Source organism: Balaenoptera borealis (assembly GCF_965194805.1).
Source record: "Balaenoptera borealis genome assembly, chromosome: X".
In the NCBI taxonomy this organism is placed as follows: domain Eukaryota; kingdom Metazoa; phylum Chordata; class Mammalia; order Artiodactyla; family Balaenopteridae; genus Balaenoptera; species Balaenoptera borealis.
Genome location: NC_138881.1, coordinates 70233980 through 70255682, shown reverse-complemented (window position 1 = coordinate 70255682; position 21703 = coordinate 70233980). Strand labels below are relative to the sequence as shown.

Sequence of the window (21703 nt, the reverse complement as noted above, 5' to 3'; positions counted from 1 at the left end):
TGCCAGGATTACAAAATCCTTCCTTGTACTACAATTATGTAAACATACCCCATGTTTGCTTCATGTATCCTTATGGTTTCATTTTTACAACATGATACTTATCCCACCTAGAAATTGTTTTGCTTTAAGATACGTGAAGACAATACCTAATTTTGTTTTTCCAAATGATTAACCAAATGCCGCTACATTATTTGTTGAATAAGTCAGCATTTTTCCAGTGAGTTTGTGTAGCTTTTTTTAATCAAAGATAGACAGATAGATAGATAGATAGATGATAGATGACAGAGAAATAGAGAGATAGATAGACACAAATTCATGTATGTATACATACACACATGGATTAAACTCTGGATTTCCTATTATGTTAGATTGATCTGATTGTTTATAATTGTGGTTTTTGTAAGATATCTGAAGATCTGGCAAGGCTCTCATTCTTAGCTCTTGTAGCACACTGATTCTTCTGGATGAACTTAGTTCATACCTTTACCCAATACCCTTCCCCAAATTCATTTAAGATTTTTATTGTTACTGCACTAAATGGATAGGATAATGTGGGAAGATGAATGCAGTTTTGCATGTGCTGAGTTTTAAATGAGGGCAGGACATCCATGTGGAGCTGTGCAGCAGACCCTTGGATAATATGGGTCTGGAGCTCAGAAGAAGGGGTAAGATATGAGAAGAAATATTGGAGTCACCCACATCGAGGCCAAAAAAAAATGTCTAGCCATAGAAATAGATGATTTAGTTAGGTGAGAAAATGGAAAACAAGAAAGGAAGATGGACAAGGACAGTGTGTTGAGAAATATCCAGATTTCTGGAGGAGAAAAAGGAGCCATTGAAAGAACAGTCAAATATAGGAGAATCAAGATAGTATGCTATTACCAAAACCAAGGAAAGAAAAAGATTTCAGAAGGAAGAGGCATCATTATCTCAATGGTCTCATAGAGGTTGAGTAGAAATTCCTCTCATATAAGGCATCTAAAGCGGTTAAAGTTATATAAGTGGACGATAGAACAGTGGTATGAGGGAGTGGAGGGAGAGGGATATGGGGAGATGTTGTTCAATGGATATAAAGTTACAGTTACAGAAGAGGAGAACTGCTGAACAACTCAGTGCCTGTAGTTAGTAATAAGTGATTGTATACTTAAAAACTTAAGAGGGTAAATCATGTTAAGCATTTGTAACACAAAAAAAGGGACACAAGGAAACTTTTGGAGGTGATGGATACGTTTATTACCTGGATTGTGGTGATGGCAACAAAAGTATATACAAGTTCAAATTCACCAAATTGTATACATTAATTATGTGCAGCTTTTGTGTACAAATATTTTCAGTGATTCTAAATAGATCCTTAGAGAATGATGTCTGACAGCTATTTGAGGGATAGTGGGGAAGTAGGGATTTGTGTGTTTCTATGGGTGGGTCAGAGAGCTGTGAGGAAATATTCTGATAAAAGGAAATTACATAAGCCCTTAAGGGGAGTTTGATTCCCCAACTCCATCTTCCCCACCTAAAAGGGAATTTTAAAAAATAAAGTAGTTAATGGGAAAAAAGTGAGTTAATTTTAAGGTTGCTAATGGACCACTGCTCCTACACTAGCATCCTTTGTCATTTAATAGCGTGCTCTCTAGACAGCTGACATAGTAATCAAGATCTAATGAGAAAAAGGAGAGAGCATTTAATGCATGAATCAAAAAATACTTGATGGGAAGTGAGATTGCCTAGGATTCCTCTCGGTGGCTTATTTTTCAGAGCTGCATGGTAACCTTTTCATTCTCATCATAAATTGCAAAATAAAAGCATAAAAGAATTTTCAAATACTGAAAAGAGTCTTTTTCTGTATGGTTTCCTACTAGTGCTGTCCTGTTATCATCCTCATTTTACTGATGGAAAATACTAATCTGATTTAACTGTGTGATTCTTTTGTGACAATTAAGTGAATTGTATCATCCAGCCTAGATTAATATAATACCTTTAAAATATGCTGACCATATTATCTTCCAGTTATGAAAATGTAGTCGAATGTATGTTTACTTTGAGCTTCCATTAATTACATCTTAGAGATATGGAGGCAAGATAATCAGAGTAGCTTCCCATACTATTTCAAAAAACTAACAACTTGAAACTCAGGGTCCTTTATAATACAGCTGTTGATTCAATAGGGTTAGAGTCTTTTAAATGTCTAAGAAGAAAAAAATGTCTTTAAATCAGGGCTCACATTTTATATGTCAAAAAACAATTAAAATCACTTTAAATATTCTAGAAAAAAACTCTACAAGCAAAAACAAGGATTATTTTTTAAAACACAGTAAAAGGCAGGGTTAGCCAAAGTCACGAAAAAGTGCTGTTGATCTTTTAGTGGTTTCAAGTCCATTCTTTTGCTTCTGGGAGAGTAGGTACTTCCCTGATACATAGCTTCTGACTTACCTCTAATTTCCTCCTTCTACTTCCCACCTTCGCTTCTCCCATTTTCTTTGCCTTTCCATGTGTGGAGGTGAAGTGAAAGGAGATGTGGTTGGGATTGATAAAGAAAAGGCTACCTGGATTCACCCCCCACACCCAACTGCAAACTTTAGCAAATGTAATAGATGACTCAGCTCCTTAATTTCAAGTTTTGTGTCTACCAAAATATATTTATGGTTGAGCAACTTTAAAAATTTATACTATCCTGAGAAGTGAACTGTCTAAAGTATAGAAACAATTAACATCTATAACGTTAAATTCATTAAATTTTATAACAAAGCCTCTTTTCAGCTGTACCTATTATGTATGTGGATAGGCACATGAAAGATAATTCTGCGTACAGTTACTTAGTGTGAGCATGCGGCCACCACATATAGTGCCCTCTAGAGTTTTCACTGATTAGTAATTCTACTTATTTGTTTATTTTCCAATTAAGAGAGCTGCTTTTGTTGAGTAATAACCAGACAAATTGACAGTATTTAGCTTTCAAACTTTTACAAATGTGGAAGCTATCTGTAAGCAAAAGAAAACATGCCTTATTCAGCTGTATCATTTCATACCTTTTTATTTTAGAAATCCTCAAAACAGTTTTTATATGCATCTTATAAAAGAATCAAATGATGGATGAATCTGTTGCTGGTAAAGCAGAACTGTGTACCAAGGTATGAGCAAGTGAGAACAGAAATGTAAGGCAAACCTCTAAGGAATGATATCAGTAAAGATCTGTTGATGAGCAATATAACTCCTATTCTGAGGGCACCAGTACTAATACGAGCTCTGCAGCTAAATCTGATGACAATTTTCCCTTCCTTCATTTCATTTAGTTGCTGATTACACAGGACTTGAAATGCAGTGATTTGAAATGTCCTAATAATTAATAAAATTTCCTCTATCTAGGAACCACTTTTTTATTAACTTTTTATTTTATATTGGAGTATAGCCGATTAACAATGTTGTGATAGTTTCAGTTGCACAGCAAAGCAACTCAGCCATACATATACATGTATCTATTCTCCCCCAGACTCCCCTCCCATCCAGGCTGCCACATAACATTGAGCAGAGATCCCTGTGCTATATAGTAGGTCCTTGTCGGTTATGCTTTTTAAATATAGCAGTGTGTACATGATATAAATCCCCAAAACTCCCTAACTATCCCTTCCCTCCACCCTTCTCCCACTGGTAACCGTAAGTTCATTCTCTAAGTCTGTTTCTGTTTTGTGAGTATGTTCATTTTTATCGTTTCTTTTTAGTTTCCACATATAAGCGATATCATATGATATTTCTCTTTCTCTGTCTGACTTACTTCACTCAGTATGAAAATCTCTAGGTGCATCCATGTTACTGCAAATGGCATTATTTCATTCTCTTTTTATGGCTGAGTAATATTCCATTGTATATATGTACCACATCTTCTTTATCCATTCTTCTGTCAATGGACATTAAGGCTGCTTCCATGTCTTGGCTATTGTAAACAGTGCTGCAATGAACATTGGGGTGCATGTATCCTTTTGGACCATGTTTTTCTCCCGATACATGCCCAGGAGTGTGATTGCAGGGTCATATGGTAGCTCTATTTTTAGTTTTTTAAGGAACCTCCATACTGTTCTCCATAGTGTCTGTACCAATTTACATTCCCACCCACAGTGTAGGAGGGTTAGGAACCACTCTTTTATAGAAAAAAATCAATTGAATTTTTAGTGGACTTTGCGCTAAAACTCTGGTAAAACTTCCCTGAATATATTTTTTTAAAGCCCTTTTTTTTAAAATTTATTTATTTATTTATGGCTGTGTTGGGTCTTCGTTTCTGTGCGAGGGCTTTCTCTAGTTGCGGCAAGCGGGGGCCACTCTTCATCGCGGTGCGCGGGCCTCTCACTGTCATGGCCTCTCTTGTTGCGGAGCACAGACTCCAGATGCGCAGGCTCAGTAGTTGTGGCTCAAGGGCCTAGTTGCTCCGTGGCATGTGGGATCCTCCCAGACCAGGGTTCGAACCAGTGTCCCCTGCATTGGCAGGCAGATTCTCAACCACTGCGCCACCAGGGAAACCCCTTCCCTGAATATCTTTAATTCTCAATGCACTCATATGTGAGTTCCTGGATGAGCAATGTTTTCCTCCTAGTCATTTCCCATGTTCATACACGGCACCCTTATATATCTTTCCATGGGAAGGAATGGACTCAAAAATCTTAGGAGAACTGATAACTATTTTTGTTCTGCTTTCTATGGTGAAATAAATTGTTCATTACCGAGGGGCTGAGAACTTCCACTAGTATTTATCCAAATAATCTATGACATGGCTGTGCAGAAAGAAAAGAGAGAAACATTAGCCCTATTTTTCTAAGGGACAGAGGTAGGGGAAATCTTAAGACAGAGGATTATCTTGTAGACACACCATGCTGTGAATTAGCCACTTCCCCTAGCTCAGCACAGAGAATTTTTTAGTACACTGATTTTTCTGAGTTAATTTTTCTTTTATTTTTTCTTTTCTCATTTTTAAACTATCGAGGTTTTTAAAAAATTTCATTGCTGTTTTATTAGTATGACAGCCAGGGATTGACTACTCATTCATACTTACAGCATGCAAACTTCTTTTTCCAGTTTTTTGAGATATATTGACCTACAGCACAGTATAAGTTTAAGGGGTACAGCATAATAATTCGACTTACATACATCATCAAATGATTACCACAAAAGTTTTAGTAAAAATCCCTCACCTCATATAGAAACATTAAAGAAATAGAAAAAAAATTTTTTTTCCTTGTGATGAGAGCTCTTAGGATTTACTCTCTTAAAAATTTTCATTTATAACATACAGCAGTGCTAATTATCTTTATCATGTTGTGCATTACATCCCTAGTATTTATTTATCTTATAACTGGAAGTTTGTACCTTTTGACCACCTTCATCCAATCTCCCATCCACCCACCCCCTGCCTCTGGTAGCCACAAATCTGATCTCTTTTTGTATGAGTTTGTTTGCTTCTGAAGTATAATTGGCCTACAATGCTTTGTTAATTCCTGATATAAAAAAATAGTGATTCAATATTTCTATACACTTCAAAACGTTCACCATGACAAGTATAGTTGTCATCTGTCACTACAAAGATATTACATAATTATTGACTGTAATTCCCCACACTGTACATTTCATACCTGTAACTAATTTATTTTGTAATTGAAAGTTTCTACCAATTAATCTTCCTCAACTATTTCTCTCCTGCCCCCACCCCACCCTGTCTGACAACCACCTGTTTGTTCTCTGTATCTATGACTCTATTTCTTTTTGATTAGTTTGTTCATCTGTTTTGTTTTTTAGATTCCACATATAAGTGAAATCACACAGTATTTGTCATTCACTGTTTGACTTATTTCATTTAGCATAATACCCTCTAGGCCCATCCATGTTTTTGCAAATGGCAAGATTTCATTCTTTTTATGGCTGAGTAATATTCCACTGTGTGTGTGTGTGTGTGTGTGTGTGTGTGTGTGTGTGTGTGTGTGTATACCAGATTTTTCTTTATCCATTCATCTATCAATGGTCACTTAAGTTGCTTCCATTTCTTGGCTATTGTAAGCAATGCTGCAATGAACATAGGGGTGCATATATCTTTTTGAATTAGTGTTCTCATTTTCTTTGGTGAATACCCAGAAGTGGAATTACTAGATCATATGGTAGTTTTATTTTTAATTTTTGAGGAGTCTCCATGCTGTTTTCCATAGTATCTGCCAGCACCAATGTACATTCCCACTAATGGTACACGAGGGTTCCCTTTTCTCCCCATCCTCACCAACAGTTGTTATTTCTTGCCTTTTTGATAATAGGCATTCTGGCAGATGTGAAGTGATATCTCACCATGGTTTTGATTTGCATTTCTCTGATGATTAGTGATGTTGAGCATCTTTTCCTGTCGGTCATCTGTATGTCTTCTTCGAAAAAAATGTCTATTCAGGTCCTCTACTCATTTTTTACTTGGGTTGTTTGTATTTTTGATATTGAGTTGTATGAGATCTTTGTATATTTTGGATCTTAACCCCTTATCAGATACATCCTTTGCAAATATTTTCTCCCATTCAGTAGGTGGCCTTTTAGTTTTGTTGACAGTTTCCTTTACTGTGCAAAAGCTTTTTAGTTTGATGTAGTCTCGTTTGTTCATTTTTGCTTTTGTTTTCCTTGACTGAGGATATATATCCAAAAAAATACTGCTAAGACTGATGTCAAAGAACTTATTGCCTATGTTTTCTTCTAGAAGTTTTATAATATCAGGTCTTACAGTTAAACCTTTAATCTGTTTTGAGTTTTTGTATATGGTGTGAGAAAGTAGTCTATTTTGATTCTTTTCTATGTAGCTGACTAGTTTTTTAAACACTATTTATTGAAGAAGCTGTACTTTCCCTATTGTATATTCTTGCCTCCCTGGTCATAGATTAACTGCCCTTATAAGTGTGGGTTCATTTCTGGGCTCTCTGTTTGGTTCTGTTGATCTATGTATCTGTTTTTGTGCTAGAATCTTACTGTTGATTACTGTAGCTTTGTAGTATAGTATGAAATCAAGGAGCGTGCTACCTCTTGTTTTGTTCTTCTTTCTTAAGATTATTTCAGCTATTCGGGGTCTTTTGTGTTTCCATACAAATTTTAGAATTATTTTTTCTAGTTCTTTGAAAAATGCCATTGGTATTTTGGTAGGGAATGCATTGAATCTGTAAATTGCTTTGGGTAGTATGGTTCTTTTAACAATATTAATTCTTCCAACCCATGAACGCAGAATTTCTTTCCATCTGTTTTGTCATCTTCAATTTCTTTCCTCAGTATCTTATAATTTTCAGAGTACAGATCTTTTACCTCCTTAGTTAGATGTATTCCCTGGTAATTTATTCTTTTTGATGCAATTGTGAATGGGATTGTTTTCATAAATTCTCTTTCTGGTAGTTCACTGTTAGTGTATAGAAACACAACAGACTTCTGCATATTAATTTGCTATCTTGCAACTTTACCAAATTCATTGACGAGTTCTAGTAGTTTTTAGTGGTATCTTTAGTATTTTCTATGTATAGTGTCATATCATCTGCAAACAGTAACAGTTTTCCTTGTTCCTTTCCAATTTAGTTGTCTTTTATTTCTTTTTCTTATCTGATTGCTATGTCTAGGACTTCCAATACTATGTTGAATAAAAGTGGTGACAGTGCCACTCACTGATGGGCAGAGTTGTGTCCCACAGTTTCTGGTTATAGGGCCCTGGGAGTCCTGGGGTTAGCACAGGTGCACTGGTGACCTGGGCCAGGTCCTGGGCACTCTGGTGGATGTGGTCATGTCCTGGAGCAGCTGGGAGCTTAGGAGATCCTAAGGCAGTCAGCCTGCTCATGGGTGAGGCTGTGTCCCTTCCTGGCTAGCTGTTTGGCCTGGGGCATCCCAGAACTGGTGCCCACGGGTTGGTGGGCAGGGTGGGTCCTGGCACTAATAAGCTAGAGGGGGGATTCCAAAGTAGTGCTTACCAGCACCAGTGTCCTTATGGTGAAATGAACTCCCCCAAATGGCTACTGCCGGCGTCTGTGTCTCCAAGATGAGTTTTAATTGCCTCCTGCTTCTCCAGGAGGCTCTCCAAGATCAGCAAGTACATCTGACCCAGGCTCCTTTCAAATTACTGCTTCTTCCCTGGATCTTGGAGGGTGTGAGATTTTGTGTGTGACCTTTAAGAGTGGAGTCTTTTTCCCATAGCCCTCTGGCTCTCCTGAAAGTAAGCCCTGCTGCCCTTCAAAGCCAAACTTTCCAGGTGGCTCGTCTTCCCAGTGCAGGACCCCTGGGCTGAGGAGCCTGATGTGGGGCTTCAATCCCTTGCTCCTTGGGGAGAACCTCTGCAATTATAATTATCCTCCTGTTTGTGGGTCACCTTCCCCAGGTGTATGGGTCTTCACTATACTGTGTCTTTGCCCCTCCTACCCCTCTTCTTGTGGCTCCTTCATTATATGTCTAGCAGTAAAGATTCTTTTCTGCTAGTCTTCATGTTGCTCTCATGGATAGTTGCTCTGAAATAGTTGCAGTTTTGGTGTGCCCATGGGAGGAGGTGAACTCAGGGTCTTCCTACTCTGCCATCTTGGCCACTCCCCCTACAGTATCAGAATATTAAATTTTGATCATAAAAGGAATACATGTTCATTATATAAAATATTGGAACATACAATGAAAAAGTTAGAAATAATCCTACTCCTCAGTGATATCCTCTCTTGAAATGGGGGTGAGAGAATACTTATGCCAGTGTTTTCTCTGCATATATACAGGTTTGTTTGTGTGTGTGTGTACACTCACATACACATCCCTTTTTACAAAATTGAAAATGTACTATATTTATAGCTTTTTATCATGTATTTGAACATTATTTGTATCACTTTTTTCTAATTAAAATGAGCAATACATGTTTATTGTAGAAGATATTTAAATATAAATAAGCAAATGAAAGAAAATAAGAAATATTAAATCAAGTAAATTAGACAAAATGAAGAGTAATAAAAGTTGCCTGTAATTTCAATCAGACATAATAATGGCAATGTTTTGGTGTAAATAACATCAGTCTTTCTTTTCTCCATGAAAATGTATACTTTTTTCCTTTTACAAAATTAAGATCATAGTGTACCTATAGAGTAGATTTTGTCACCTTCAGTTTTTCTCCTTCCAATAGATCATGAATATTCTCTTTATTTATTTTTTTTATTTTTATTTTTTTCACACACACACACACACTGTATTTTATTTTTACAAGAGATAAATAGACTGACATCAAGCATTGTACATGGATGACCACAACAAAAGCAACAATGATTGCAATTACCAAACATGAAACACACTCATACTATGTCATAATATTGACATTCAGTCCAGTAATCCTCCACTGTAACAGCTCCTTTACTTTGCAGTGAAAATTGATTTGTATATTCTTTGCCTCTGAGTCCTTGTGGGATTTTTTTTTTAAATTCAGACAGAAAGTCACAAAAATTATACTCATCTTCATCAGTTCACTCAGTCCCATGTAATTAATTTTTTTTTCATCTTGATCTTTTGTTAGCACTTTTATGAGTTCATCAGTTTTTCATTAGAGTTCTGAAAATGCTTATTCATTCAGAATATTCTCTTTATTATCAACTATTCTTCTACTTCATTTTTAGTGGCTTTCTAGTATTTATTGTAAGGATAAGCCCTACATGATTTATCCAAGCCTTCATTGTTAAGCATATAGGTTACTTCATTTTTTAAAATTATAAACAGCACAGTGATGACCATCCTTAAATTCAAATCCATCCACACTTACTTCCTTAGAATACATTGTTAGAAGTAGAATTGCCATTTGTGTCTTTTTACAATAGAGAAATTATTTAAGTGATTTTGAAAAAAGCATTCTCAATAAAGTTTTAAGGAATGAAAAATGAAATCATGGCCTTCTTTGTTTCTGTAGAGGAATCCAGTGAAGTTGTTCCAAATGAGGCAAGGGCTCATAAGGAGGAGAACCACCATACAGTATCCACAGATAATGTGGTATGTACGTTTTGAAATTCTTTCCTCATTACACGATGGATTCCAAGGATTTGTTTCCAGTTGGTGACAATATCAGCGTTGTCAGAATAAAGTCTTGCTTCACTTCACAAACCAAAATGGATCTGTTACCAATGCAATGATATATCTTATAGGGTTTAATAAATGAAATTTAAAGCGATGTCATTTGTACCATTTTTTAATTTAAGAGATTTGCAAATATAAAAACCTAATGCTTACTACACATGTGACATTTTATACATAACAAGTTATTTTGCTTCAACACATTTAGCAAAGAGCAGATTTCTTCTCATTTGACAGATGGCAGAGTTAAAAAAGTTTAGCCTGAGACCATGGAGGAAGGCTTTCTTAGTTCTGGGACTTGTATCCAAGGATTCCTGATTCTTGTGTTCTTTGTTCAGACCATACCTATCTATACTGTTTTTGGAAATTTTCTTCTTTTTAATTAAATTGGACTCTGCTAGTCATCTTAAAAATTGCAGCAATGGAAGAAAGGCAGTATTAAGAAACTGAATAGCAAGCAGACACAGCCTACATGTGGATTAAACTGAGTTTTGTGAAAATGTAAACATTGATATATAGAGATCTTCTCTAAGCAGCTGTATTTGCAGCATCTGTTTATATTCTGACTCCATCAAATAATACAGAAATCAAGATGGTATTAACCTAAAGTCAGACATAAAGGCAAATGTCATTGTCCTTTTGCTTTTGCTTTTGAATCAGTGCTTTGTGCTTGTGCTTGATTGCAGACTTTACAAATGGTCCCTATAATGGATTTTTCTGTTAAAAAATGGCTGTAACTTCAAGATTTACCCTAGCTTCCATTACAAATATTATTTATCTGACACTATAGTTCTGTCACATCTCCTTAATAAAAGTTGAGCACATAAAATACAGTTTTGTTCTTTTTTTGTTAGATTTCGACAATATATAACAGTGTTTTCCATGTACAGAGTGTAGTTTAGGATTGCATTCTACTGATTTCAGTCCTGATTTAAGTTTATATTTGACCCTTCTAACAGTAAATTGAATGGGCATATAGGAAAACATACTTTTATTCTGAGGCAAAGTTGTGTTTTCATTAGATATCTAGTAATAATTGTTTTCCGCAATTATTAATTGTGCTAATATTCTTAATTCCACCAAGTAATAATCTCCTTTGCTCCAGATTTGAGTAATACTATTACAAATTATATACAATTATTTACAAATTGGAACTCTTTTCCCCTAAAGACATGCTCATTTTTAGTCTGAATTTCTCAACATTGGATCTCCCCTGTGGCAGACATTTGAAGATAATGAATGAAGTCATGGCATGGGATGACTCACAGTCACTTAGGCACCTAATTTTTCAAGAGCAATTGATTTTCAGAGACAAAACTCCAAACTTTCAAAAGTTGATCTCCTCTGCCTATAACTTTTGAATGTCCCCAATTATTCATGGATGACAAATCACAAAGACATACAAGACCTATTTATATGTGCAAATCTATACAGTGGCCCTTGGGGCCTTCCTCCCTGGATTACTTAGCTCTTTTTTCCCAGAACCAATCCAAATAGAAAAATCTAAAAAACAACATCGAAAAAGATATCAAATCTGCATTCTGGTGAGAGCTGACATGATTAAGCCCCAAGTTTATAGTGATTATAATAGAAAACAAAACATTAGATTCATCTCCAGGCAGCAGTAGAAAGCAACTTCATTGCAGCTGTCCTCCTGACTCAGAAGTCTCCAGGTCACAAACACTGTTATGGCATCATATCTTCATAGGCAATATATCAAATATGATCATTCCCAGTTCATTTGTGATTTTTAATCACCATATCTATTGCTGGGTAGGAAACTTGATTTCAAATTCTGCCTACGACATGTTGCTATTAATGTGATTGTTCTTAAAAGACTGCCTAGTGACTAACTCTAGCTTAGCTTTTCTCTTTTTTAAATTTTCTTTTGGGTTGGCAGGATTTAAATGTTTAAAAGTGTTTTTTCTTAACTGTGTTTTTCATATGCAAAAGAAAAATTAAAGCCGATTTTGTTTTTTCGTTTTGCTTTTGCTTTTTTTAAAAAAAAGTTCTATGATTAGAGAACTTGCCTTGCCTCCATGGTTGGAGCTTAATGGTCACTTTTTTTTCCATCAGTGCTAAGCTGTTTTGTTCATTCTTTTGACAAATATTTAATTAGTACCTACTGTGTGCGAGATACTGTACGAATTATGCTGTACCTTAATTCTAAAGCTAAGGGCAGTTTAGTGTGTCTCTTGTTCTTGTTCTCTTCTCCTTCTTACTGTCTAGTGAAGGAAACAAATCATCCTGCTCTTTTCGCCATTACATTATAAATGTCTGCTTTCAATTGTATAACTAATGGAGTGCTGTAAATAAGTGAATTTTTTAAAAACTGTATTTGATTTTGCAATACATGTCATATGTTGATATTTTACATTACAAGTTGCAAAGAGATATATGGAAACTTATAAAAGAAAGCCCTTCCAACCAATTAAATTTGGTTATCATTAAATAGACTACCCTTATAGGAAGCAAGCTCCCTTCCTGGAGGGCACTATTTAAGCAGAGTTCGAATGCCTACTTTTTCAGGGATATTGTGAAAGTGTTTTTTTCTGTTTTAAATAGTATTACAATAATTTTCTGTTACTAAGGGAGGTGGCTCAGACACATACTGGGTGTAAAGCTGAGGAGCCAGTCAGAGTTATTCTGGATAACCTAGACTAGATAACCCCATCACTAAAACTGAATATTGAATGTATATATGCTCTATACATTATTGAGTATAGTGATGATTAGATATATATTTAGGAAAACTTCTTTACTTGTGTTACAGAAAATAGAAATTATTGATGATGAAGAAAGTGACATGATAAGTAATTCTGAAGTAGAACAAGTGAATTCTCTCTTGGATTATAAGGTAAAAGTATTTTCAGATTCTGAATTTTTTAAGAGAAGGTATTAAAGGAGGCAGACTTTTACAGTACCTATGCACCGGTTTATTTCACTTCCATTTGATAAATTAGGTATACTGGGACTCTGCATTGACTCTCTCAGGCACTTGGATATCAGTCAGAGTGCCGAACATTTTAATTAATGCTGGCTGGTTTAGTGGTTATGGTTTTAAGCACAGTTTGCTGAGCAGGAGTAATTATTGATGGTGTATGGCAAGATGAGGCATAGTGGTGGTTAATGTGAAATGTATGACAATGTTTTTTTTAAAGCCCATGTTCATTTTTAAATGATGGTAAAGGGGATATTTTTTCCAGTGTCCCTTGCTAATTTTATCTTGAATTTCAATTTCTTTTTAATATACTTTTTTTATATATAATAATATACCTGTTTTAGAAGTTTAAAAACAATCCCCAAAGCAAATACTGAATGAATATGAATAGAAATGACCTTTTCTTAATGTCACTTGTTACTGAACTGAAAGACTTACTTTGACAGTGTGCCATACATAATTTTGTTTTCATTAAATTTTGACATAAGCTATCAGTCTATATGTCAATATGTTTTCTGCATAGATGTGTAATTGTTTTCCCTTTGTTAATCAATATCCTGTCTTACTAGGTAATTTGGGGCCTTCTGAAATTTGGCAACAGATTCATTCCTTTCATGAACAAAAGTTATTTTCTTGAATATCATACATCTTCAAAGCAGAGACTAGTAATCTTAAGATGTTAACAAAAAATAACATTTAATCAGAAAAGACAACAGCTGTCATTTTCTCAAAAATCTTTTCAGTTTTACTATAATTGAAAGTTATATCATTCGACAGATTCTGTTTTCCAAATGTTCGTAACATGTCAGACTTTAAAATATTGAACATTGTAAACACAGAAGGAAATTAGTTTTTGAAATTTATTTGCTAAGTGGTCAAAGAGCACAATATAACCCTATATTTAAACTGTATTTTCAACTAATAAAATTATAAAGTTGTTGGTTCTGAAGTACAGGAGATCCTTCTAATCTCTCCTACATGGTCATATAATATTTCTAAATGCCCAGTTCAGAATTAAAATGGCTCTGCAAGCCACCACTTGGCACAGGCTATGGAAACTACAGACGAGAGGACTGGATTGCACAGCTGTTAAGTGTGCTCCACTTAGTACACTCAAACAGTTCAGATAGGGCTGGGCCCAGAACTCAGAGGATTATTTCCAGGACCTTTCCCCTCTGGGGCACCAGCCCACTTGAGAAGGTTTCAAGCTGAAGACCTGGGCAGGCCAGAGTATCCAGCCCAGAAATTTCAATTATCATTTTCATTGACTTCTAAAGGACATTTAATGATCCAGTGTTTTCCATTTTGGTAAATGCTGTGGGAACAAGGGGTCTTTCGCTACCTTATTAAGGATATCTTTTATAAAACTTCACCATCCTAGATGAACTTTTATTTAACTCTCAAAAATTAGCACTTATATAGAAAATATGTCTCTTTATAATCATTATTTAAGATATTTCGCTTCACTTCATCAGTGAATTTTGTTACCTTAATTCTGAAGTAAGTGCAAGTGAAACCTCATATAGCAGTTCTCATTGCCGATTTCAGTAAGTTGATTTAAAATAGCCTTACCAGGGACTTCACTGGTGGTCCAGTGGTTAAGACTCTGCACTCCCAGTGCAGGAGGCACAAGGTTCAATCCCTGGCCAGGGAATGAAGATCCTGCATGCCGTGTAGTGCAGCCAGAAAAATAAATAAATAAATAAATAAATAAATAAATAAAATAGCCTTACCAGTTTGGAAATTTAATCTTCCTTGAGAGAACATTGTTTTATTCTATTTTCATACACATGCTAGTGTTCTTTGTTTTGGGATCAAAATCACCTTGCTGGTTTCTTGAATATATTCATCATATGCTTCTTGTATATACTTATCTTATTCACGTATATGTTATCTGGTCTAGTGCCTAGGATATAGGTGTCCAGTAACTAGTTCCTGAGTGAGTGAATAAATTAATTAATTTATCCTTGGAAATACTTTTAATATTATTATGCAAGTGCTCACTTATATAAAATCAATTAAGATCCACAGCTGGATTATTATAACTTTTTCCCCCCACACTAAATTGAACAATTTCTCGTTGTTCTTGGGATTCACTGTAGCAAAATGAAAGAATGTTTTTTATGTGTGTTTGGTAATTACTACTATGCAAACATCAATATTCAGTGTGGGCATAGTGGAGTTTCTGACTGAGATATTTGCTAGAAATCCATATTGCTAGGAGTTCTAACTCACCCCAAATGCTTATAAAACAACTTGATGAGCTGAGTTTCTGAGGCATGAGTAGCTATATCATAAAATAACACCTCAAGTTTGGCATCCATCAGTAGCCTGCTCAGAGATCAAAGCCCCGGTCCATATGAAGCCTTGAGTGCTCCCTACAGTTATCTTGGAGAATTGACAAAGCTTAGTGGGAATGTAGGGAAGATTTTAAAAAGAAAAATGAGCTAGGTCTTTTTTCGTGAAATGCAGTGACTGATGTTATCTTACTAGTTCCTCTCGCAAACCATTTGCTTAGGAAAATCTTGAAAGTACACATAAATTACTGCCTGTAATCTAGGAAGTGTTTAATAGGCTTGCAAAAAGCAGCTCCAAGAAGAAAATGTCTGAAATATTAAATTATCTTAAAGCTGTTTATGTTTTAAAAACATTGCATAAATACTGAGGAGGAGGAATATTTGCATGAGAAATTAGAGATCTGCATACCAAAAGATGCTTCCTGACTTTTGCAAATGTGAATTACTGTTTTTAAAATGTTTTCTAATGGACTGTGAGTGTAGCTCAAAAGGACTGTGCTTTCAAACGACACTGTGATAATGATGATAGATATCTCCTGTATTCAAAAAGACTCCCTGGTCAGCACTTTACTAATACTGCTGTTCTGACAATGAATACTAAAAATACAAAAAGTTTAGAATTAGTCAAGTGTATTATAGTAGAAGCATGTGGAATTTTATTATAATGCTTACTTATAACTTAGATTACTGTAGAGTGCCTTTGAACAAGGAATTTAGCTTGAATCATCATTTGCAGATCATTCACTTGATATTAAATGGTCTGAAAAGGAAGCAGTTTTATTAGGTAAAATAAGTTCTAAACTGAGCTGATAAAATAATTGATGCAGTAAACATATTCATAGATAGAATATGATTAATACAACTGTATCCTCTCAACTGAAACAAGAATGCCCATAGAATTAACTAATTTTCATGTATTTTATGCAGCTTTTTGAGCAAATGTTGTTAAAGGTCCTGCTATGCTCTTTGAGACAGATTCTCTGGTTGCAGAGAATACGCACAGCTTATTTTCACGTTTTTGGCAAGAGGGCTGGGTAATAAATTTTTTAATCAGGTTTTTTGATATATAAGTTACATACAATAAAATTCACCTTTTCATACATTTAGTTTTGACAATTGGACACAGTTGTGTAACCATGAACACAATTTGTTATTCATCTGCTGATGAACACTTGTGTTACTTCTAGTTTGGGGCTATTATGAATAAAGCTGCTATGAATATTCATGTCTGTCTTTTTGTGGACATGTGTTTTCATTTCCCTTGGGTAAATACTTAAGAGTAGGATTGCTGAGTCAGATGGTAAAAAAGAGTATGTTTAATTTTATAAGAAACTGCCCAAACATTTTCCAAAGTTGCTGTACTGCTTTACACTCCCACCAGCAAAGTATGAGACTTCTAATTGTTCCACATTCTCATCAGCACTTGCTATTGTCAGTCTCTTTAACATTAGCCACTGTAGTATGTTGGTGGTAGTATCTCTTTGTGATTTTAATTTGCATTTCCTTAATGATAAACGATATTAAGCATTTTTCACATATTTATTGGCCATTCACATTTCTTCTTTGATAAAGTGTATGTTCAAATATTTTGCCTGCTTTTTATTCTGTTGCTGGTCCTATATTTGTGCTACAAGAGCTCTTTATGTATTCTGTGTGCAAGTCCTTTATCAGATATGTGATTTACAAATTTTTTCTCCTAATATGTAGCATGCATTTTTATTTTCTTAAGTGTCTTTTGAAAAGCAAAGGTTGTGTTTTGTTTTGTTTTGTTTTTTAATGAAATCCTTCTTTTAAGTTTCATGCTTTTTGTGTCCTATTGAAAAATCTTTGCCTAACCCAAGGACATAAAGTTTTTTTCCTCTGTTTTCCTCTAGAAGTTTTATAGTTTTAGGTTCTACATTTAGGCCTACAATCCATTTCTTATTAACTTTTGTACATGATGTGAGGTAAGAGTTAATAATCATTTTTGGAGGGGGTATGGATTTACAATTGTTCAACCACTGTTTTTTGAAAGACTGTTCTTTCTTTGTCCATTGAATTACCTCAGCATCTTCATCAAAAATCAACCAAATATGTATGTGTATGTATATATATATATTTATGTATGTATTATATATGTATAAAGTAATATATAATAAATATTTCTGGACTCTGTTCTGTCCATTGATCTATATGTCCACCCTTTTGACAATACCACACTTTCTTGACTATTGTAGCTTAAATAGTAAATCTATTCAGAGCAATTTCATGGCCATTATCTTATTTGAGCCTTATAACCCTCAAGCTAGAATTCCCAAAGACTGCTAGTATTATATCCATTTTATTGATGAGTAAATAGAATCACAGGTTAATTGGCCTGCCCAAGTTTACACAATTATCAGTAGACCTGGCACTAAAATCCTCCCAAAACCTAGTCTATTGTTCTTTTCCTACACAACTAGGAAAAATAGTGGAGACTGGGTTTCAAATTAGTGGTAAATTTGGAGATATTTTCTAAATAACAAACTCTTACGTAAAGGTGGGGGCCTCAGCAAACTACTTAAGACAGTCTTATTAAAAATTTGAGTCCTTTCTTGGTACAAAATGATAACCTCAGTATTTGGCTTTGTGAATGGTACATTCAGCATCACTGCATCTGCTATTGCTCTTTACTTGGGGTTAATTGAGCTCTATTATTAATCCTAATCCAAATGCTAATTAGGTTTAATGTAGGAGGAGTCTTTCCAAGAGGGGAACTGTTTCTTGACTTTTCTCTTACTGGAATTTATTTGATTCGATTTTTGACCTTGCAGATTATTTTCTGTTGGTGATTTGCTTAAAAGGCAGCCTTTGAATAACAGGATAATTTACTTCTGTGCTCTATATTCCTTTATGCTAAAATGTTATCTTCTTTATTGTCCCTCTAAGTTGATTGCTTTTTAAAAATTTATTGTACATCAAACATGTACAGTCCTAGGTTTGCATAGAGTAATTGTATTATTCGATGTTTTCTCCTTCAGAATGAAGAAGTCAGATTCATTGAAAATGAGCTAGAGATTCAAAAGCAAAAATATTTTAAACTTCAGACATTTGTAAGAAGCTTGATACTAGCTATAAAAGCTGACGATAAGGAACAACAGCAGGTAAGTGACAGAAGAGAATAGTAAGCTGTAATGTATCATGTTGAAAAGTAGCATGTCACACTTGGGTTCTACATATTTTTTTTGTTTTTATACCTCATTCTTACTTGGCATCAAGGAAGGATTTGTTACTTTGTGACTTTTTTTAAAGCACAGTTTTATTGAGAAAAAATACTCAGATTTTGTGTGCTACTTTAGTGGAAAATCAAAATAACTGATTAACATACTTTGTTAATTCCAAGCCACCATTAAGTAGGGAAAACATTTAAAATATTATCTACATAATTATTGACTGTATTCCCCATCTTGTTCATATCATTTCATTTAATTAGTTTTAAAGAAATTCTCAAAATGTTTGTAGAGATGGGGCTACACTAACTGGAGAGGCACATATTTTGGGACCTTTTGTGAATGAAAGAAGTGAGGCATTGGCCTCTCTTCTGGATTTCAGTTACATTCCAGCCCCTACTAGAGTTCACAGGTGTTTGAATACCTTTTATTTCATGATATGTTGTTCATCACTAAAAAAAAGGTGAGATTACTTTGTGAAATTCTTTGTGACCACAGTGCAGCATTCACTTTTCCCAATTTAACGATAGTGTTTGGTTCCTCTACCCCAGCGGTCCCCAATCTTTTTGGCACCAAGGATTGGTTTCACGGAAGACAATTTTTCCACGGACCAGGTGGGGGGGTGATGGTTCAGGTGGTAATGAGAGCGATGGGGAGCGATGGTGAGATGAGCGGCAGATGAAGCTTCCCTCTCGCACCCGCTGCTCACCTCCTGCTGTGTGGTCCGGTTCCTAATATGTCGAGGACCAGTACCAGTCCGCAGCCTAGGGGTTGAGGACCCCTGCTCTACCCCAAAGATGAAATGCAACATCTTTTGTTTGTCACTGTGGAATTTTGTTTACAAATTTCTCCCAAAGCACATTTTCTGTCTCATTTTTTCAGTTAAAATTTGTGAAATAATGTATTAATCTTGCTAAAAAGGAATATAGAATTATGTTAAATATTCCATTTAATGCTAAAAGATACTAAATTTGCCTCTGAGTTGTATACTACTATGTTGATTCTTTATCAGAGAAATTCAGTGTAAGTAGTATGTCACACAGGTAACCATTAATTAAGCAGTCTCAGAGTTTTTTATTCAGCCGGAGTACAAACATTTATCCCTTATATTCAAGCAAGACTGCACATACACAGCCTAACCGAGTTATCTCTAGGGAAAAAGATTAGTGTCTTAGCATCCAACAATTCTCCCTTTTTTATAAGAAAAAAGTCGTTATATATTTCACCAAAGTACTGAACCACAAAATTTAAACTATAAAAGAATTTACTCATGAGGCGTAAACCAGCATGTACATTATGTGTCCAGTTTCATGAATTGTGCTCCCCCCATGCTGTACATACACAGACATCCCAAGACAGCAGTTTTCAGTTACCTTTGCCAGTTTTATTTAAGCATTTTGCTTTACTATGTGAGTTATGCATATTCCATGGCATATTGAAAATGTATTTGTTTTTTAGAACCGAAACTACAGATTTTTAAATAAATTAGGTGGTAGTTTTTTGGGTTTTTTTTAACATCTTTATTGGAGTATAACTGCTTTACAATGGTGTGTTAGTTTCTGCTTTATAACAAAGTGAATCAGCTATACATATACATATATCCCCATATCTCTTCCTTCTTGCGTCTCCCTCCCTCCCACCCTCCCTATCCCACCCCTCTAGATGGTCACAAAGCACCGAGCTGATCTCCCTGTGCTATGCGACTGCTTCCCACTAGCTATCGGTTTTATATTTAGTAGTGTATATATGTACATGCCACTTGAACGTGGTCCCAAAGGAACTGTAAATTTTAATTAAATAAATGTTAAAAAGAAAAAAAGCAGAATTAGGTCCAACTATGGGAGTAACTTGGAGTGTGGTCCTGGTCCCAAAAGTCGTAGCATGGTTTGGAATGGTCAGCTTCTTAGCAGTTGTTTATGTATCTTGATATCAAGGCGTGGCACACAAACTGCACTTTATTTTCTAATTCTAACCTGGCTTTATTCTTTCCCCAAAACCACTAACAAGTAAGAAAAGTACCTATGGTACATTTTATTTTTCTCTTTTTCTTGTACTTTTCCTCTGGTAAAAGGCTGATGAACTAAGATATGAACAAAACATTGGCTGGGGGGAAAGAGAGACAGTTATACAAAAATTATACTGAAAATCATGGCCTATATAATCAGCCCCCAAATAGAAACTACTGATTTTCATAGTTGAGATTGGGTATAATGGATCTCAAAATATGGTCTAAAAATATAGAAGACACCTATAGTAGTCCACAAAAGTTATCCAGGTCATCTCTTAAACTACTGATCTTTATACTATGAAATACTTAGAGGTTTATTTCTGGAAGGAATTAATTTTTATTCTGCCTAATAAAAGAGAACCGTATTGCCACTGGTTTCTCATTTTAAAAGCCTGTTTTTCTATTAATCTTGATTTTGGTAAGTTGAGTGAGATGAGTGGTCCACAGAATACTTTGCTCCAATGAAGCAGTCCAGGATTTAAAAATATATGAAAATGTCTGACTGAAATATTAGATTATCCAAATTTTTTTTAATCAATAGCCATTTTAAAATAAAAATAATGTTCCCAGAACTGTGCTAAGTCATTAGTTATGGTCTTTCTTCCCTTGATAATTCACTATGTGATTCTAGCCAGGTCAATTGCCTTTCTTGAACTTCGATTTCTCCACTTTGCAAGGAGGATAAGAATGATTAACATTATGGAACTTGGCATTCACACCCTAGGGCCTAGAATAAGTGTTATAGAGACTGATGATATATTTGGGAAATGCCTTAATCTCTTAGGAAGAGTGACACTAGGTCAGGCTCTGACTGATGAAGAACCTGGAGTGAAGAAAGCTCATTATGTTCACTTTGGTCTATGAAAAAGACAGTTCTAGCAACTGACATAATCTGAAGATTTGTTCAGTGTGCCAATGTTGCAATCCAGAAAGATACTGAAAAGGAGAATTTTAAAGTGGACTTCATGCATTAGTTGTGCCTTATACTGCCTCAGATATTAAAGTTTTCCTATTTAATACTACACTCATTTTAGTCAACTACATTAAGTGCAATGAGAAAGAAATAAATAGTAGTGCTTCTTTGATTTGAAGGTCTCCCCACTAGAATTTAGAATGTCATTAACTCTGCTCATCTACTTTGACTTTACAGTACTCTAAGCTATGTTAATTGGAACACTTTGCCCTCTTTAATGGGGCTTCTTCACAC

The 21703-nt window shown here is 35.1% G+C and overlaps 1 protein-coding gene across 2 annotated transcripts in view; it reads left to right on the top strand.

The window, feature by feature from the left end:
- The window catches only part of HDX (highly divergent homeobox), a 180922-nt gene that overhangs the window by 142064 nt on the left and 17155 nt on the right, over positions 1–21703 (top strand). For both annotated transcript variants that reach the window (XM_082377176.1, XM_082377177.1), the window contains 3 exons: positions 9902–9981; positions 12836–12919; positions 18300–18422. In XM_082377176.1, the coding sequence (XP_082233302.1) occupies positions 9902–9981; positions 12836–12919; positions 18300–18422 (287 nt within the window). The remainder of the gene's footprint in view (positions 1–9901; positions 9982–12835; positions 12920–18299; positions 18423–21703) is intronic.